At 41.2% G+C, this 21,192-nt stretch overlaps 1 protein-coding gene across 6 annotated transcripts in view; it reads right to left on the reverse strand.

Annotated features, from left to right (window-relative positions):
* The window catches only part of RasGAP1 (Ras GTPase activating protein 1), a 933,257-nt gene that overhangs the window by 460,310 nt on the left and 451,755 nt on the right, over window positions 1-21,192 (reverse strand). For all 6 annotated transcript variants that reach the window (XM_067084371.1, XM_067084369.1, XM_067084372.1 and 3 more), the window contains one exon: window positions 6,193-6,304. In XM_067084371.1, coding sequence (XP_066940472.1) covers window positions 6,193-6,304 — 112 coding nt within the window. The remainder of the gene's footprint in view (window positions 1-6,192; window positions 6,305-21,192) is intronic.

The raw sequence follows: 21,192 nt of genomic DNA on the forward strand, positions 1-21,192 counted from the left end.
TCATTCAGCGAGTTAACGATGAGTAGTGGAACTGGGTGCACGTGAGAGAAAACCCTGGTGGCTGCTGGTTGCCATCGTTCAAGTGATATAACAACAATTTAAATTTTTAAGAAAACACTCAAATTTCTGACTGAATTATTGGTGCTGATATGTCAAATTAAATTATTTATTTTAAAACATCAGTAATGCCTTTACTTTACTTGAAACATTAAATGTAAATTTGAACTGGATATGATGGTCTTGTAACTGTGGGACCAGGACGAGGGAAGACACATAAGCTGACCTGGTACAGCGCTGAACTGCTAGATGTCATCACACACATTTTAACAACACAAATTTTCAAACTACACTTCACTAACACAGGAATTGTACACCTCCTCTGCCGTAACTGCTTTTTGAACAACACTCTTAGCTAACTGTTCACGGCTAACACATGCAATAAATCCCTGGCAAAGCACTTCCTAATTCCTAATGATCAATCTTCTGGCATCACAACACAGCTGCTATTCTTCTTACGACATGAAATTTCACGGGCAATTATTCTGCATTGCTAACTTAAGAACTCTTTTGTGCTCTCGCCTTTATCTTATATGATATTCAACAAAGAGATTTGCTGTTAATCACTTTTTTTTGAGCACTTTTTCCCTATCTGTTCCTAATGTATCCTTTTTTTTACAACAATAATAATAATAACCATTACCTTGTTACCTTTAGCTTCGATTTTGTCACCCTTATATTTTTGCCTTTTAGAATAATGGAATTAAATTATTTATGAATTGCCTATCATTCCTCAGTCCATTTCCTTCCTATTCTAACAACAGCGAGGCTAATTCTCGTTACTAGTTGACTATGATCCTGGCAAGGTCGCAACTGTTACATTCTGAGGCCAGTTGGAAGAATAAAAATGGATTTTTTAATTAACTGCCTTGAAGGCCAACACAAAGCGCTCTGAATGTAAGCGATAAATGTAACGAATAAACTGATTTACCTTGATATTACATCTAAGTAAACAAAGAAATGGAGGTCGCCTTGGTAAATTATAACCAGTAGATAATTTAAACTGAATTTATTTACAATGGAAGCAATCAAGAAATTAATATTTAAGGGCTGACTTAGTAGCAAGCAAGCACATACAAGGTGAATAAAAGCTCGACACTGCGTAGCAAATCGCTGAATCTGAAAAGGCTACCACCCTGAAATAGGTCGACACTTGTTGACTTTATTGCGGACTGGTTAAACGATTGTTGGTTGTTAACGCAACTTGTTCGCTAAGGGGGGGACTGTCTCGTGCCCCAGACTGAGTAATCAGAAGACTCTTGCACATGGCAGGATGGCAGTTAAACATCTAAGCTATTTTTGGTTCACAAGGCAGGAGCAGTCTGCTCGAAGAGCCAGATAACAGGATTCTGGAAGAGAATTCCAGGTTAACATTCAAATCCAATGATTTTCTCTCATATGAAATTACTTATACACGATGGAGGAATCCATCAATTAGATTTAATTAGCACAGGTAACACTATGGTGGGAATGATCTCATTATGATCACTGAACTAATTTAATCTGAGCTTGGGACAAGTCATGCAGGGCAAATGGGCTTGCTAGGAGGTTGAACAAAGGGGGTTTTGTTGAGGAGAATGAAAAGTTGGAAATACTGAAAATGGAGAGAATTTCACAAGGAGAGACAGATGCTGGCATGGGACTGAGTGCTTCCAGACATACCTTATTCCTTCTGTGCACTGAGCTTGTTGCAAAAGACAAATTTCGGCCACAGGAGTCTCGCGACCCATGCCAACTTAAAGAGAAGAGGGCCCACACCAACTTGATGCTGTGACGTTTGGGGACAGAGTGCTTCTGAGCAGCCAGGTCGCGGGGAGTTGCATTCGATTTTATTTTGGGTTGGGCACATGACATAGTCGATCTGAAAGCAGTCAACAGCCAGCCAAAGGTTAATGGGAAAATAGGTCTTATAGCTAAGTTCTTAGGGGTCAGCATAGTAGCCCACTTACGGCCCTGGCTGGTCCTTTTGTCCCTAATGGCTATCTAACCCCCCAAACATCATATGATGCAGGGACTAAGAGGTCAGTACGTTTCCCCCAAATCAGGTGATATGGGGGGTAGGCCTACATAAGTTCACCCCCCCTTAATGTCGTCTCCTCTAGCTGCCATTAAATTTGATTTTCTAACTAACGGGCTAAAGGGACGAATGGAATATATATGTGCAAGTAGACATCAGGTCCAACTTGCCGTTATCACACAGTTGCAAGAGTTTGTCTACCAGTGCCTCTGTTTCAATTCTCTTCACTTCTGGGTGCAGTTTCTTTGCACAGTGGCATTAGAGACCCAAGTTTAGCAGGGACTTTTGGTGAGGGGTGAGGTCAATTCCCGCCAGGTTGATGAAGCCATCTTTGTGTTGTTCACTTCTCACGAACCCTCCAAGAAGTATGAATAATTTCTTGGTATGCCATGCTATTACCACTTGACTGTATTTCCTTTCTTCAAACTAAAAGGTCACATGCAGTTTGCCGGATATCTTGTGCGGTGGTAGTACAGAAATCGTCCCATCGTTCCGTCTTTTCAATTTCAAACCATTGTATCCTTTCTGTGCATTCCTCTATTCGTCATCAGAGTATCTTCTCTACCTCCTTCCAACGTGTCCATGCCCGGCCACCTCTGCCAACACTTTTCGGGCATAGTTTGTCTCTAAGACAATTTTCATTGAAAGCAATTGCTTTTGTGGCGTCAATGAGTTTTTTGCTGGAATCTTCATATCATCAGAGTTTTTTCTGATTCTCGGGCGTCAATCTTCGGTGAAGAACACACAAACTTCTTAGTTTCATTTATTGTTTTCTGTCCCTTGATTGAAGAGGAACAGGGCTTCCGTAGTACATGCCTTCAACATGTCACGGAGGATATCTTCAGGTATGGGAAGTGATTCTTTTCCTGACCTGTACACACAGTCAAGAGTGATGTTGATTGTTTCTTCGGTGGGAACATTCATAAACAGGCTTTCCACGTCAAGCGAGGCGATGTCATCATCAGGTCCTTTTGCAAGTAGAAGGTTGATGAATTCTACTGCCGATTTCAGTGAGTATGGCCCAGGGATGTAGGGAGCCAAAAGATTATTTAGGACCTTAGCTATTCTGTAGGTTGGGGATGCCATTTGAGAGATGATGGGCCTGAGGGGGTTGCTGGTCTTGTGGGTTTTTACTGTTCCATAGCAGTAACCTGGCCCATAGTCACCTATTACCTTTGGGAATTTTATCAAGTCTTGTTGGTTGTTGGTCCCAGTCACGGGCAAGGCATACCAAGAAATTATTCATACTTCATGGAGGGTCTGTGAGAAGTGAACAATGCAAAGACAGCTTCACCAACCTGGCAGGAATTGACCTCACCCCTCACCAAAAGTCCCTGTTAAACTTGGGTCTCCAACACCACTATGCAAAGAAACCGCATCTGGAAGCAGAGAGAATTGAAAGAGGCCCTGGTAGACAAACTCCTGCAACCGCGGGATAACAGCAAGTTGGACCTGACGTCTACTTGCATCGATGAACTTATTGTAGAGGCGGGTCGCCATAGAGGACACTTTCATAGCCAGATCATCACTATGGAAATGAAGGAAGCTGCTAAAGAACTACGCAACAACCCGGATGAAATCATACGGAAAGGTGACAAATCATCAGTTTACTTAGTGATGAAAAAAGACGAAAATTTTGATAAGATAGAAAGGATCCTCCAGGAGCCTTCCAAGTTCCAATGTTTGGCAAAGGACCCTACTGAGGACCTCAAGAAGGTGTCAAGGCTCGTGACTAGGGCCAATACCCAGCAAGACTTGATAAAATTCCTGAAGGTAATACGCGACTATGGGCCAGGTTACTGCTATGGGACAGTAAAAAACCAACAAGACTGGCAACCCCCTCAGGCCCATCATCTCTCAAATGGCATCCCCAACCTACAGAATAGCTAAGGTCCTGAATGATCTTTTAGTACCCTACATCCCTGGGCCATACTCACTGAAATCGGAAGTAGAACTCATCAACCTTCTACATGCAAAAGGACCTGATGATGACATCGCCTTGTTTGACATGGAAAGCCTGTTTATGAATGTTCACGTTGAAGAAACAATCAACATCACCCTTGACTGTGTGTACCAGTCAGAAAAAGAATTGCTTCCCATACCTGAAGATATCCACTGCGACATGCTGAAGGCATGTGCTATGAAAGCCCTGTTCCTCTCCCATCACAGGGAACTATATCGGCAAGTGGACGGAGTGGCCATGGGATCTCCACTAGGGGTCCTTTTCGCAAACATGTACATGGCTACTGTCGAAGAGAGGACCTTCCGTGAACACTGAAAACCAAAGATCTACGGGCAATACACTGACAATACCTTTGTAACGATAAAAGAAGCTGACGATGCCAGGAAAATACTGGATGCCTTCAAAAGATACTCGGTGCTTAATTTCACTACAGAGCACAGCCAGCAGAAGACCCTGCCTTTTCTGGATGTCCTAGTTAAACAACAGGAAGGACAATTTAAAACTACGGTATTCACAAAAACAACGAATGCTGGCCGTTGCTCAAATGCCCGGGAAGAATGCCCAGACGCCTACAAAAAGTCAGTAGTGGGTGCTTATGTCAAAAGAGCACTCACCCACTGCACTTCTTGGAGAGATGTGAACAATGAATTGGACAGAATTAGACAGTTATTAACGAACAATGGATATGCAGATTGTATCATAGAAACTGCAATTAAAAAGAAAATTGAAGAATTCTACCAACCGACCACGACAACAGCAGAAGAGAACCTTATCATATATCATTGTCTGCATTATGGGACTGCATACAGGGAGGAATGCCATAGCCTACAGGGAATCATTGATAGAGGCGTGACACCTAAGGCTCCTTACAAGAAAATTAAACTCAGGCTATACAGTAAGCCTAACCTAGTAGCAGCCCTGATAATGAAAAACAGCACTGCCCCCCTGTGGGACCGAAGGAGATGTGTATGAACGTCGTGTGTAAATTCATATGCCCAGAGGAGATGTGTAAATCTCACAGCAATACCTACATCGGACACATTACCAGGACCCTTCAGAGGCGAATGCTGGCCCACAGAATCAAAGGGGCCATACACCAGCACTTCATTGATATACAAGATAGGAAGCCATCCCTACAAGAACTCATTGAAGGCGCTTAGGTCGGCCATAAAAAAACAACTATGGTCGTCTTTTAATAGCAGAAGAGGTGAGGATCGCCTTCCAATAACCAACTCTTAACATCCAGCAAGAGTCGGATCACATACTCCCTTCCAGCAGAAAGAGGACTGAGTGAGCAAATGCAGACCAGACACCGCGCCCTCGAACACTAGACACAGTGCAGCCTTCAGGGAAACACAAGTAACACCTGTTATGTCCCTAAGACCTCGTCCGACGCGAACCACAGCCGGCACTTAGAGGTTGATATCCACAAAAAAATATATTTTTATTTTTTGTTTTATTTTATATTCTTATTTTTGTAAATAACTATGATATATACAGCACAACCATACTTTGTAAATAATTTTTTTTCTTTTTATACATAACTATTAAGTATTGTTTTTTAGCCGCAGTAGAATATTCATTTCATATTTTCTATGTTATGCCTAAAGCTTTTGACCCTAAAAGTGGTTCATCCCTTTAATCCCTGGACCAATCACAGCACAGGTCTACTTTTCCATCTGCATGTAGAGACAAAATGATTGTAAATGTCAACTGTAAACCAGTAGTCACTTGAAAATGCCACAGAGTGGGGAAACAGCTGTCATGACAGAAAACAATAAATGGAACAAAGAAATTTGTGTGTTCTTCACTGAAGATTGACACCTGAGAATTAGAAAAAACTCTGACAATATGAAGATTCTGGCAAAAAACTCATTGATGCCACAAAAGCAATTGCTTTCAATGAAAACTGTCTTAGAGAAAAACTATGCCCTAAAAGTGTGTTTATATACATATATACATATATGTATACATAAATATAATATATACATACATATATATATATATATATATATATATATATATATATATATATATATATATATATATATATATATATACCAATACTGGACTAACAATGAATCCTGAAATTATCCCTTTCCCATAAGCAATACTTACCTATGGTTACCACAGAAAATATGACTTTATTACTTACGTGGAAAGTGAGTGTTTGCCAGCTCACGTAACTCGGAAAATATTTGGCACATTACAGGTGGACAACTCAAAGCTGAGTTGATTATGGCACTGAGCACAACACGAACATATTCCTGAAAAGAATGAACTTTCTTAGACCTAAAATATAAGCAGAGTATAAATTTCATAAACCACTGTTAATATAGTTTCTGCCTTAGTGTAGAGTTGTTCCATAATTAACATGAAAAACACTAAATTACTGAGGATATAGTAAAATGACAATATAGATACAAAAATCCCTATTAACAATGTCAATATTACTACATACAGACCAGGGACCAATAACCCAAAAGTTATATATACTGTATATATAAATTTTCAAATAATCTGAAAAAAGTGCTCTCAGATGGTTGGCAATGCTGCAATGCCTCATGAAAATGTTGATAACTCTGCTTAATAAGTGCTTATACTCATAAACAGGCTGGGTGCCTTGGGAGAGGAGGGGCAGTAAGGCTGTGCAGAGGATCTCACTCTGAGAAGTGGTTGTTTTGGAAGGCAGGTGGAGCTGGGGAACATTTTCTTCAGCTGGGAAGGGGTCGGGATGCCGTGTTGGATGGGTGAAGAGGGCTAGGTAGACATCTGATTGGCTAGAGCTTGTTTTGTTTCCTGTTTTTATATTTATGATAATTCAAATTTCATTACAGGATATGTACAGTAGTGTACTGCTACTGTAATGAAATACATCAAGCACAAAGACAGCAGAGAGAGAGGGAGAGAGTGCGCACACATTCGCTGGTGTTGGTAAACTTGCTAGAGATTTTTTTTTTCCGCTAAAACAAATGAATGTATTACTGGAATTATTATTACTGTACGTAAATGCAAACCGGGTACACAAAGGTAAACTAGGTTACAGTCAAATCCTTCAAAACCACAAGTCATTTCCCAACTTGTTTGTTTACGTCATACTTGACACTGCTTATGTCACTTCTTTGATAAGCGGTTCCTAATTATATGACATGGTTATGAATTGTTACTTATGCCATAAGTTTCGTAATCTTGTTTGAAAGCCTAGCCTAGTACAACCGACAGAAAATTAAATTTGTTCAGTTTGTAATAAACAGTGTTTGTATTACAACATTCTGTGTTTATATTAGTACATAAAACATAACGCGATGTGGCGGAATTTAAAAAACACAAAAACAATACACAACACAGATACACAGAACATATAACCACATACAATACTCACTCTGATCCTCGGTTGCTGGGAGATGGATGAACGTGTCCACGGTCGCCAACACAGTAGACAAAATTACACAAACAAAACCGAAAAACAGACTTTCAACCCAAAAAAAAACGAGCAAAAAGAAAGAGACACATGCACAGACAACAATGACATCCAACGGAAAACACGCGACTCACGAAACATACAATAATCCACCATCAATGTCCGCCTTGCACAGAACTCAGCTCAAGACTCACTCAAAACCGAAAAAAACTCCTCGACATTTGCACAGACAGACAGCACCGTAAACAAACTAACGACCTCATCCCTCTTCCAACAACCGAAGCACTCACTAATGACAATTACACTCTCTCTCTCTCTCTCTCTCTCTCTCTCTCTCTCTCTCTCTCTCTCACAAAAACGTTGGGAAATGCTAAATACAAACAAATTTATTCATCCCTCTATAATTCTCCCCCTTTTAGCATTTCCCAACCAACACCTTTCACACTGCATTCAAATCGCCTTACGCAACACCCACGGATGCTCACTAGCAGGTCCTCTAGATCGTGTTCGCGGGCACGCAATCATTCTCTCAGAATCATTCTCTCTTCAAGCAACATTCAAATTCACATCTCCTCCATTCTCTCTCTGATTCACGCTATCTTCTTCACTATTACCACTCTCAATTTCATCCACAATCTTATCTATACCCTCTAACTCGTTCCCAAATACCTCCCCCAATTCTTCAACTAACCCATCCCATTCGCTCACTGACCTTTCCAATTCTTGCAACGATTCATTCATGCTTTCAATCACTCGTCTATCACTGCTACGCTCTCTTACTCTTACACTTTCGCTCACCTCCAACCGTTCACTCACCCCTACACGTTCAGTCAACTCAGTTACATCAAACCCACATATGCTATACGTTCTATTGATACCATCCCATTCATCCGTATTACACGCTTTATCACTCATTTTCACTTTGGCACTCACACCCACCCTATCACACAACTTACGGTCATTCCTTTCACTTACGTTCTTCCCTTTCTTACGTTTCCTACCATACTCTATCAAAACAAATTGCTGATCCTCATGCAAAAACCCCTCACGTACATGCATCACATGCACCGCTTGCATCCTAGAGGATCCACCCATTTGAACCCCCTTCACACTCAGTTTCCCAAATTCGCTGTCACAGTCACCCTCTTTCGTCTACATACACTTGATACATGCCCTTCCATTCCACATTCGACACACTTCGCTCTCGGTTCTGAACACATTCTCGCATAATGCCCATTCTTACCACAGTTGCCACATATTACATTCACTCGGGTAACCCTACAACCATTAGCAATATGACCCACCTGTCCGCACCTGTAGCATTTAACCCCCCTATCTTTCGTAAACTCACTTACCAAATGTCCCGATTGCCCACACCCGAAACACGCTCCTAAAGCCCACCTACACTCATTCTTTGTATGTCCTTCCTTTCCACATCTAAAACACTTAGCTCGACTTCCACTCACCGACCTTCCCCTTTGTACACTACTATCCCTAAACCCGTTGTCCAACCCTTGTCCCTCTCTCTCTCTCTCTCTCTCTCTCTCTCTCTCTCTCTCTCTCTCACAAAACATTGGGAAATGCTAAATACAAACAAATTTATTCATCCCTCTATAGCGATGATTACTGTTCAAAGCAAATTCATTTCAAGAACACAACTAAAAAGTAGTTGATCATTTTCTGTTTTACTGGAATGAACGACTTTTCATTTCACCTCATATCACATAAGCCTTGCTTAAATGCTTGTGAGTGTGTGTTTATGTTTACCGCACATCTACATGTGGCTTTACATAATGCTGACGTTACCATCTCCATATTGTGTGTGCTTTCTTGTGTGTTTCTCAGCATGGTATCACCGTCACATTTGCCATTTTTAGTTTTCTGTAAAAGAAAACTTGTGTTGGCTTTATCTGTCCATCCGCATTTTTTTCTGTCTGCACTTACATCTTAAAAACTGCTGAGGCTACAGGGCTGCAAACTGGTATGTTGATCATCCACCCTCCAATCATCAAACACCAAATTGCAGCCCTCTATCCTCAGTAGTTTATATTTTATTTAAGGTTAAAGTTAGCCATAATCATGCTTCTGGCAACGATATAGGATAAGCCATCACTGGGCCGTAGTTGTAGTTTCATGGACCGCAGCTCATACAGCATTATACCAAGACCACCAAAAGATAGATCTATTTCCAATGGCCTTGATTATTCACTGTAGCGGCTGTACAGAAAACTCGATTGCACTGAAGAAACTAAGGCACATTTTTGTTTCTTGCTTTTTGTTTTGCTTGATTTACTGTACAATATTCCACTGCAAGTTCAGTTGACTCTTAAGTGTGATTATCACACTTCATAACAGTACATAAGAGAATATTTTATCACTGTTTTGACTGTTGGTATTTCATTTCATTTCATTATGTTCCATATCTTTGTGAATCAGTTATAAATTCATACATACATACATACATACATACATACATATATATATATATATATATATATATATATATATATATATATATATATATATATATATATATATATATATATATATATATATATATATATATATATATATATATATATATATATATATATATATATATATATATGTATATGTATATATATATATATATATATATATATATATATATATATATATATATATATATATATATATATATATATATATATATATATATATATATATATATATATATATATATATATATATATATATATATATATATATATATATATATATATATATATATATATATATATATATATATATATATATATATATATATATATATATATATATACATACACAGTATGTATACATATTTATACATGCAGTCCCTGGTTTGCGATGGTCTTGACATACGCTATACCGTTCCAATCTCACGACACTATTCAAAAGTAATCATAAAAAATCTGGTTCTGACATAACACCGAAAACCCAACATTACTGCGGTTCTGACATAAACCAGAAACCACAACGTTACCACAGTTCCGACATAAACCCGAAGTAACACCAATGATTACTTATTGTTCCAACTTACGCCTAATTTCAACCTACAAGCCGTAGGGATGGATCTCAATCGTAACTCAGGGATTGCCTGTATGTACATAAGTATGTGTATATATATATTACATATATATATATATATATATATATATATATATATATATATATATATATATATATATATATATATATATATATATATATATATATATATATATACACACACATACTTACAGGCCATCTGTGACATTGCCCATATCATGAAATAGGCAAACCACTTGCCCAGTTCACGAAACGGGCAAAAGGCCTGTCTACTTCATGAAATGGGCAATTTTATGCATGAATCTTAAAAACATACTGTATGCATAACTGGCTGTTCAGCTGGAAATAGTAATTTTGCAGTCTACTATTAACTGTAACACTAACACCTTTAACATACTATATAAGATGACATTTCCAGAGTAGCTGGTATAACCCATGCAAGCTTGGGTCATGGATGAACAAATACAGAGTTGTGCTTTTTTGTGGTCTACTGAATATGAGCAGACAGTAATTGCCATTCTGAAGAGAGGAAAGACTGGACAGATGTTTAAAAGAGAAGACTGCCACATCTTGAAAACTTTTCAGATTGTCTCCCTTGGTGAAACAAAAAAGGTTAAAAAGAACAATGAAAAATCTATGGCAACCAAACAATCAGTCACGGGAATTATCCAACAAGCCCACGTTAACACTGGCCATGGTGGTGAAAAGAAGACTTATGAGAAGGTCAATGAACAATATGGCAAAATTCCAAAATCAATTGTTTCACAATATATCCTCCATTGTGAGCACTTTGTTGAAAAACATTGCAGAAAGGACACAACAATGGGAGTTGTGGTCAGGACACTATCAGTAAGTGATCTTAATGAAAGAGGACAAGTTGATCTGGTGGACAAGCAAACTATGAGGGATGGGAGTTATCACTTTATTCTGCACTATATGGAGTACATGACAAAGTTTCATGTCATTCATCCCCTGAAATCAAAGACAGCTGCTGAGGTTTCCAATGAGCTTCTTTTCATCTTCTTAGATATAGATGCACCCCACATCCTTCAGTCCGACAATGGCCATGAATTTACAGCTGCAGTTATCCAAGAACTTGCCTCACTGTGACCTGAACTTGTTTTAGTGAATGGGAATCCTAGGCATCCCCAGAGCCAGGGATCTACTGAAAGAAGTAATGGGGATATGAAACTCAAGCTCATGGCATGGATGAGAGACAATAATTGTGCTAAATGGAGTCATGGTGTCCGTTTTGTCAAGTGGGCCATGAACATTTCATATCATGAAGCAATCAAGAGGACTCCCTATAAAGCACTTACTGGCAACAAGCCACGATGTGGTCTCAAGTCAATTTTACCAGATGCATTTATCAACAGAATATCATCTGGTATTGAAGAAGAAGAACTTGAAAGATTTGTAGTAGTAGTTCCAAAACCTGTTTTGAACGACACAGTCCCATTTACCCGAAACTCAGCTCAGGATGACCCAATTTAAGTAGGCAGCCTGGTCTAGAGCAAGACAATCTCTCAACTGAAGAACTGCATCCAGCAAAACAGGCAAGAAAGGAAGCTCAGAGTGGCCTTCAACAAGCTCTATGAATGTTAGCATGCACCACAAGATCACTGTGAGCAGTTGGTGTTGGAGACGATGTGTCTGTGCCTGTGTCTCAATTTAACTGCAGTAAAGGAGATCCTGCAAACATAGCAAGTGTTGTATTAGCAGCTGAAGACAATGGATATGTGATTGGCACAAGAAGAGGAATTATCAAAGGTAAACTTGCCAGAAATCTGTTTGAATTTGTCAATACAAAGGGCTTGTGCCAGAAAATATCCCTCCTGAACTGCTAAGTATTCGTGAACTAGTTCGAGCAGAAAGTGTGTGGTGGACAAGGATACCAGTGATGTCTTTTAAGGAGCAACTGCTTGTCTAAGCAGTGTTCTTGTTTGAAAGCTGGCCTTTGATGCAACAGTGGTTGCCACAGCCACAAATCCTGTGACAATACTTACCAATGATTGTTGTAAATTTGTTTTATGTGTATAATCATTACTTACATGTACATGAATTGTGTCTCTATTTTTAATGATTAAAGCAACTACTTTTAAAAATCTCTCTTTATTTTTTCCTTCTTAAATGTTCAGATTTTCTAGAAGTGTTTTTGTTCATCATGGCATCCAATTTCATGAAATAAGCAAGGGTTCTTTTGCCCATTTCATGAAGTGGGCAAGCCTTTGGCCCATTTTGTGAACTGCGTAAGTGGTTATTTCATGAAATGGGCAATTTCAAAGATGGTGTAACATATATATATATATGTGTGTGTATATGAGGGAACTTCAAAAAGTTCATAGAAAAGGGAAAAATAAAAAAAACTATTCAAGTTATGATGTTTATTTTTCACCATATGATCCATTAAGTCAATACATGTTTGCAATCTTTGGTACCAGCCTTTAAGACCATCTGCATAAAACTGGGGGCCTTGTGATGTGAACCATGTCAAAGCAGCATTTTTCACATCTTCAACTGACAAATGTTTTATGCCTTTCAAGGATTTTTTCAGTTTTGGAAACAAAAAGAAGTCACTAGGGGCTAAATCAGGACTATAAGGTGGATGCTGAATGATTTCCCACCGAAATTCACGTAACACAGCTTGCGTCTTGCGAGCGCCATGAGCGAGGGCATTGTCGTGATGAAAAAGGACTCACCGATGCAGCTTTCCTGGGCGTTTTCCAGCAATTTTCTTAGCCAATTTTCTCAAAACTCCTTTGTAATAATCAGCATTGATTGTTCTTCTGTTTTCAAGGAAGTCAACTACCAAAATCCCCTTTGCATCTCAGAAAACGGTGGCCATGACCTTCCCTCTTGAACGTTCTGATTTTGCTTTGATGGGGCCCCTTCCACCCTTGGCAGCCACTGTTTTGATTGAGTTTTATCTTCGGGATCATATTGGTAGAGCCACGTTTCATCACTAGTAACGATTCTATCTAGAAATGCTTCAGGGTCTTCATCCCACTTGTTCAAAATTGCTGTTGAAAGGCCTCCCCTTGTTTGCTGCTGATCAGGGCGCAACAGCTTTGGGTCCCACCTAGCAGAAAGCTTGCTCAGCCCCAAGTTTTCCACTAGAATTGTATAAGCTGAGCCAACAGAGATATTAAGGGTATCGGAACTAATTCAGTGGTAATTCGCCTATCCTCTTCAATCAGGTTACGAACTACATCAATGTTTTCCTCACAAACTGACATGGATAGCCTGCCACTTCGAGGATCATCTTCAACATCGTCTCTTCCACTTCTAAAACGAGTATCCATTTGTAGGTGGTTGATTTCTTTGGGGCATTATCCCCATAAACTTGCTGCAAAGCATTGATGATTTGACTGTTCTTCCAGCCTAGCTTCACCAGGAACTTGATGTTTGTTCTGGCCTCGATTTTGTTGGAATCCATGCAACTCGAATGAGTGCTAACTTCAGACTACTGGTACAGCGTTGTTGCATGCATATGATGGTTCCTGTTCAACAGGGATAAGGACTATTAGTGAAATAACAAGTAGTTGTAATGAAAACCAAATTTGTCCATAAACTTAGCAGAATGGATGTTTTCCATGAACTTTTTGAAGCCCCTCATATATATATATATAAATATATATATATATATATATATATATATATATATATATATATATATATATATATATATATATATATATATATATATATATATATATATATATATATAAGTAGTATAATCTTTTATATATAATATATATCTCTTTTATAAGTAGTCTCTGTTAATGCAGTTTATTGTAGAAAAAATCCGCGAACAACGACAGGGTAGCGCTAGGCAGTTCAAAAAATTAATGTCCGTAGCAAGACTAGGTAGCATTAGGGGCCTAAACCCATAGGGAAAGTTTCACCAAGTAACCTCTATTGATGGTGGTCTTAAGCTTCCGTGTCCCTGTTCTATGTTCGGCGAATGTTTTGACAAAATTTCAGACCTCGAGGGCATAAGGGCGTACGGATGCGGCCAGCTACCCTGCTTGACCTGAGACAGGGCAGAGAGAAATTAGTGTGTATGAGAGAGACGCGTCTTGTACTACCGTCTTGTACTAATCACCCCCGACTGTTTCCTTGCTATTAGTGAATTGGGAAGACTGCTATTATCAAGACTTCTGATCGTCTGTTGTATGTGCAAACAACTTCGCCTACGGTAAGTCTGAATTTTTGGCAAAGTTTCTCTGATTTGCTAGTATCTCTTTCTGTATTTCCAGTTCCTTTGTTTTCTCCCTTCACCACCATCTAGATGACCCAGGTATCCAAGTTCCCTTTATGAAGTCTAGATTAAGAATAATTTATATTGCTTAGCAACATTCAGGATGTCCTGTCAGGATGTCACGAATTCCCTTGTCTAGGCGGCAGACGGTTATTTCCACATGAGAAAGACAATAACAAAAAAACAAGGGTTGTATGTTAATTTTGTTTTCCACATCCCTAATGTAAAGGCCTTTGCATTGTTGGTATATTTAGAGTAAATCTGTATTGGTGCATTTGCTTAGTTCGTTTTGTGAGGGGAATTCGAGTGCTTTGTGTAATTGACTCAAGAAAAAGCGCAGGTTGAAACCAGTGCATTCAGCCGCCAGGGCCGCTCTAGCGCCATTGTTTTTTAATTTTTGTGCTAACGGAATTCGTCCGACATTTTGGGAACCCTAGTTGACCGCTCCCCATGTCCGCCATCTTAAAACCTTTGTTGTTACTGTTTGTGTGACTGGTAGCTCTGTCTCAAAGCCACTTTTTGGGACTGCTTCGTTTTGCGTAGTAACCCCCCCCCTTGCAAAATCTTAGCCAGATAGACTTCGATAGATAGAAGAGGACAGGGTTCCATACAATAGATAAAACCAAGATATAATTTAGTCAGGGAATGATAGGTCTTAGTTAGAAATAATACAGACAACAAGTTCCTATACAAATACCCAATGTACAGAAAATCACATTAAGAAAAGAACTTAAAATTTTAATTCTAATTCCTCATTGCAAGACGACATATCTGCAATTAAGAACCCTGCCAGTGTGCACTTATAAAAATTTTACTCAATTTTTTTTTTCAGGCAGCACAAATTGGCTGACTGAATATCTCTCTGTCTCTCTCTCTCTCTCTCTTTATTCAAGTTAGCTTCAACATAACCTAACTGAGTGTACGTGACCCTCTTCAAGGAAAGAAGGGCTGGCACCGGGACAATTAATTAAATTAAACCAAATAAAAGAAACACCTCTGTCCCACAAATAGATGAGGACAAGTTAAGATTAATTACCGTGATAAACTGTCGGTCACGAGTGAGGCCTTTTATCCAGACCTAAGCAGACAGTGGCCTTTCCCCCTCTGCACAAGAATGGGGTTGTAGCACTGCGGGTACTGGGACCAGACACTCACAAGGGTCTTAAAAAGCAACCACAAATTCACTTTTCCTTCCACAGTGCCACTAATTTGCAGCCCTGTCATCAACTGAATAGCTTACTTCTCTCTCTCTCTCTCTCTCTCTCTTTTACCGTCCCTTTCTCTCTCATTCATTTGTTACACTCTGCTGGGGTAGGTGCATTTCCTTACATATAGCCTAGTTGGACTTTACACGGCACATCCAACCACAGTGCCACCTTTTGAAAGGGTGCCACATCACTGAAGGGACACTTCCTCGCTGCCCAAGTACGCCCAGTCGACCTGGGTAGACACCCTTCCCCACCAGAACCATGGCAACAGGGAATTATAAAGCCTTCCTGGAGCTGGGGACAGCAGCAGGTCTCACCGGATCAGAACTTGCCACATGGGTCAAGGAGCAAATGGACGACTTGGCCAAGTGAGAGAAGGAAGAAAGACTCGAATGGCGGAATTATGAAGCCGAACAGAGGAGGTATGAAGAAGAATGGAGAGCAAATGAAGCCGAACAGAGGAGGTATGAAGAAGACCAGAGGGCGTATGAAGCTGAACACAGGCAGCTGGAAGAAGAAAGAGAAGAAAGGAGACGACAGCAAAAGTTAGCCTGCAAGGAGAGTGAGCTAGCTCTCAAAGAGAAGGAGCTCAAGCTGGAAAGAGCAAAAATGGAAAATGCTGAAGCTATGGCTAGACAGCAAACCTCCAGCCCCAAACCTGTGCACCAAATGCTCCAATCTTGAGCATCAATTCCCTCGTCCCCAAGTGGAATTTGAGGCTCTCTTTGATAACTACAACACCACCGAGACAGAGAGGGCCTTAGTACTAGCCAAGCACATGGAGGGAAAAGCTAAGGCAGCGCTTCGCTCACTGCAGAAGAGCCAGAGAGGCAACATGGTTGAAGTTCGTAAAGTCATCACGAAGGCCTACGAAATAACCCTGGAGAAATGGAGACAGAGGTTCCGAGGTCTTGCCAAGGAAGTCAGCTGGTCCTGGGCTGAATGGGCCTGTCACAAGACCCAGTCTGGAACCTGCTGGTTCGACTCCTTGTCTTGCACAACGTTTGAGGACCTCTTCAATCCGATCATGCTGGAAGACCTTTACCAATGTGTGCCTGGGCCCCTTGCTGTATATCTCAATGATAAGCAGCCCACCACACTTATGGAAGCCTGCCACATAACCGATTCGTGGGAAACCTTCAACCAGTCTCACAGCACATCTCAAGAGACGCATTGTGCCGCCTAGCTACCTCTCAAACTCAACTCGCCCGAAGAATGGACTGCCGAGCAAGCCTATGTGTACCCACTGTAAGAAGGTGGGGCACGCTGAAGCTGAGTGCCGATACAAGCTAGGCACTAACAAGCAGCCTCCTACTACCAGCCAGAACTCCTCTCCATCTTCATCCACTCAACCCTCTCCACCAACAGTTACCGCAGGCCACCGAGCCCCTACAAGAGGCCCGTGCAAATCCTGTGGTGCTGCCAGCCACTAGTGCTGGACATCCGGCCTGTCCACATTATGCCCCACCACCAAGTTTGTCAACCTCATTAGCACATCATTCTCTGCGGCCGGGCCGCACAAGATCCTTTACCCCGAGAGACTGGAGACCCAGTTCATCTCGGTGGCCTCACTTCAGAGCGCCAGTCACAGTAGACACTGCAGCAGACATTAGCCTGACCGCCAGGACCCAAGTGCCAGCCGGTGCCATGGTTGACGAGAAAACCCAGTGGGAGATGAAGTGGATAGAGGGCCACACCATTACCATTCCCACAGTCCAGCTCCAGATTACGACACCTTGGGGCACGCTACCCTACCGCCTTGGCATGGTGGGTGGAATTCGGCCCGGAGTGGACTTCCTGTTCGGGTCAGGACCTTCTCTGGGGACGCCCTTCCCCAATGCCACTTCGCAGCCACGCTACCTCCTCCATGGAGGCCCAGACTGTAGGAGAACCTGATCAGGACAACACCCCACCTTCCACCCACCAAAGTGGTCAACAGAAGGGGCACACACTGAAACATTCTCAGCCTAGCCCTCTCCAGTCACGAAGGGCTGGCCCACAAAGAGGTCCTCCCTCTCCCTGAAGAGACAATCAGGAGGAGCAGTACCGCTGCAGGACATGCAAGCGGACAGGCCACTCCACAAATTGGGAGGGCTGCCCAAGTAAGCAACGCCCAGCGGACGCCCCCGAGCAAGACCCTCCGAGAGGCTCTGATCTCCAGCTGGGACAGGAATCTCTGCCGCAGCTAAATTCAAGTCATCCACGAGGTATTGTACCTCTGGGCCCCTTGTCAGGCATGCCTGACCCTCAACTGCTGCCAGTGCCACTTGCGAGCACTGAGCAGTGCTACGCTCCGTCCGGCACAGATGTTGAGCCATCAATTGAGAAGGACCCTGTGCTGGGTCTAAATCATGAGGCGGATCCTCCTCCGGGAGATTCAGGATTCCCCACACCATTAACCATAGCAACTGGAGAGCCTCCGGCACCCGACACTTCTTCTTCACCCGTCTGTCCCCAGAGGATGAACCCCTGGAGGATCAAACTGTTACACCTTCTCTGGAAGACAAGGAACTGGCCGCCTCAGACGCAGAGGTCAAGATCGCTCTCGCTCCAGTTGTCGCAGTAGGAGTAAGGAGCCCTCCTGTAGCTTCTGAAGTTACCCCAGACTTCATGCCCACTAGCCCTTCTGGCCTTTCCCCGAAGTCAGTGCCCTCATCACCTCCTAGGTCTGACACAGATAGGCCTTGGAGGAACCCGAAGATGAAGAAGAAGAAGAGCCCAGTAGTTGCCAAGCCATGAGCTCATCCTGGCACTAGTGCCCCCTCGGCACAGTGCTCTACCACCTTAAAGTGATCCTGGCCCCTTGCCCAGAGGAGGTAGCCAGTGTGATCTCTTTCTCATACATAGTCTAGACCAGATTAAGTATGGTACATCAGACTAGTAACTTGGTCCCTTCCACTTACCATTGAGCCGCAGTAATCACGTAAGTAGTGTAACTAAAATCAGACAATCTTAATTATTGTGAAAAGAGCCACTATGCTCATGACACGCATGGCCTAAGACCTCAGTGAGGCAAACATTTATCATATGAGGCAAACCTCATGTATTAACTAGTAATTACTAATTGTATTGAACACAAAAACCTTGTAATTTAGTTAGGACATTATCTCTTACGTTGGTGCTACTAGGATAGGTTAGAAATACCATACAATGTACCATTAGGCTAGGTCTAACACACCATGATTATAGGAGGTAGCATGAAATAACTGTAAGCACCTTCTAGTAGAGTTAGACTTATGTAAAAATAATGATCCAAGCTCATATCCTATCTAGGGTTAGGTAGATCCGTAGCTAGGTAGGCTACACAGGACAAATCTGCTCGGGGAGAAGAGTAACCTAATAGAGGCGAACAGCTTGCTTAGTACAGACCTTCACACCCAAAAGGGACTGAAGGCCCTCTTAAGGGGGGGGGGTGAGCTTTTATAAATATTCTGCTGTTCGTCCTCTATGCAGTTTATTATAGAAAAAATCCACGAACAACGACAGGGAGACGTCTTTGTCCGAGCAGGGTAGTGCTAGGCAGTTCAAAAAATTAACGTCCGTAGCAGGACTAGGTAGCATTAGGGGCCTAAACCCATAGGGAAAGTTTCACCAAGTAACCTCTATTGATGGTGGTCTTAAGCTTCCATGTCCCTGTTCTATGTTCGGCGAATGTTTTGACAAAATTTCAGACCCCGAGGGCATAAGGGCATACAGATGTGGCCAGCCACCCTGCTTGACCTGAGACAGGGCAGAGAGAAATTAGTGTGTGTGCGAGAGACACGCGTCTTGTACTACCGTCTCGTACTACTCACTCCCGACTGTTTCCTTGCTATTAGTGAATTGGGAAGACTGCTATTATCAAGGCCCCCGATCGTCTGTTCTATGCGCATACAACTTCGCCTACGGTAAGTCTGAATTTTTTGGCAAAGTTTCGCCGATTTGCTAGTATCTCTTTCTGTATTTCCAGTTCCTTTGTTTTCTCCCTTCACCACCATCTAGATGACTCAGGTATCCAAGTTCCTTTTATGAAGTCTAGATTAAGAATAATTTATATTGTTTAGTGACAATCAACTATTCCCGTGAAGTAACTAGGAATTAGGGAAGGTTAAATAAGAAATTTACAGCATTTAGCCAGCCTTGTGTCTCGATCCCATTGTTTACCAGTGCTACTGCGTACGATAATCCTTTGTGAAAAAAAAAAAAAACTTACTGAAGCGAAGGGAAAATCAACTGCGTCCGAAGTTGGGCAATTGTTCAAGTAATTTTCTGGCTAACGATATATTCTTTGTGTCAGGGTTTCTTCTCGACTGGCGACCTTATTCCACTAATAAACATCTGCCTTTGAGGTTAATTTGTAGCTTCTATTGACAGGTTACGTATGTCCTTGGCACTCAGGGTCTCGTAAATTACGTTAATCCAGTAATAAACTTATCAGCCAAGCCCCCACACGTAACAATATATATATAAGTCGAAGGCAGTTGCTTTAAACTTGATGAACAGCATCGAGTTAGGGGAGAAGGAGAATTCCTTTTATTTCCTTTCAATGTGCTTTATTACGCTAACATTTCAGGACCACGTGTCCCATTTTCAAAGCTATAAATTAAAAAGACAACAGAATTAAAAATAGACTCAGATTCTAAAAATGAGAAAAAAAGTTTTTACATAAAAGTATAAAAATAAATAACAGAAACGAACAATGGTTACCAAATAGTACTGAAGGCAAAAGCTGAGTGACACTCAGGGTCCGTTTTGGTTCCAATGGAAACTCACAAGAGGTATAGAGGTGTTGACATGGACTGAGTATTTAATTGGGGAACTAGTTGTTTAATAAAAAGGGATTCTAGTATTGACAATTGGTGGCCATTCGGAGCTTTGCCTATTATTTTGAAATCCATTTAATTGATATTATATTTGCATTTTTTCCCATGGTCTCTAATGTATGAAAATTCGGGGTTTGATAATTTAGCGCCTGTTCAGTAACTTACGCCACGATGAGAGTCTAATCTCACCTTCAACAACCTACGAGTAGAGCCCATGTACTTCCCCAGGTCACATCTGGGGCAATTAAACAGGTATATAATTCCTGAGGTCATCAAAGGGCACAGACTTACTTTATATTTAAACAGAGACTTGAGCTTCATTGGATTATTAGGTATTAGTTTCAGTTCAACAGCCGGCAAATATTTGTTTATTATTTGTCATAAATCTTGATAA

Source organism: Macrobrachium rosenbergii, chromosome 41, assembly GCF_040412425.1.
Source record: "Macrobrachium rosenbergii isolate ZJJX-2024 chromosome 41, ASM4041242v1, whole genome shotgun sequence".
Classification (NCBI taxonomy): Eukaryota; Metazoa; Arthropoda; class Malacostraca; order Decapoda; family Palaemonidae; genus Macrobrachium; species Macrobrachium rosenbergii.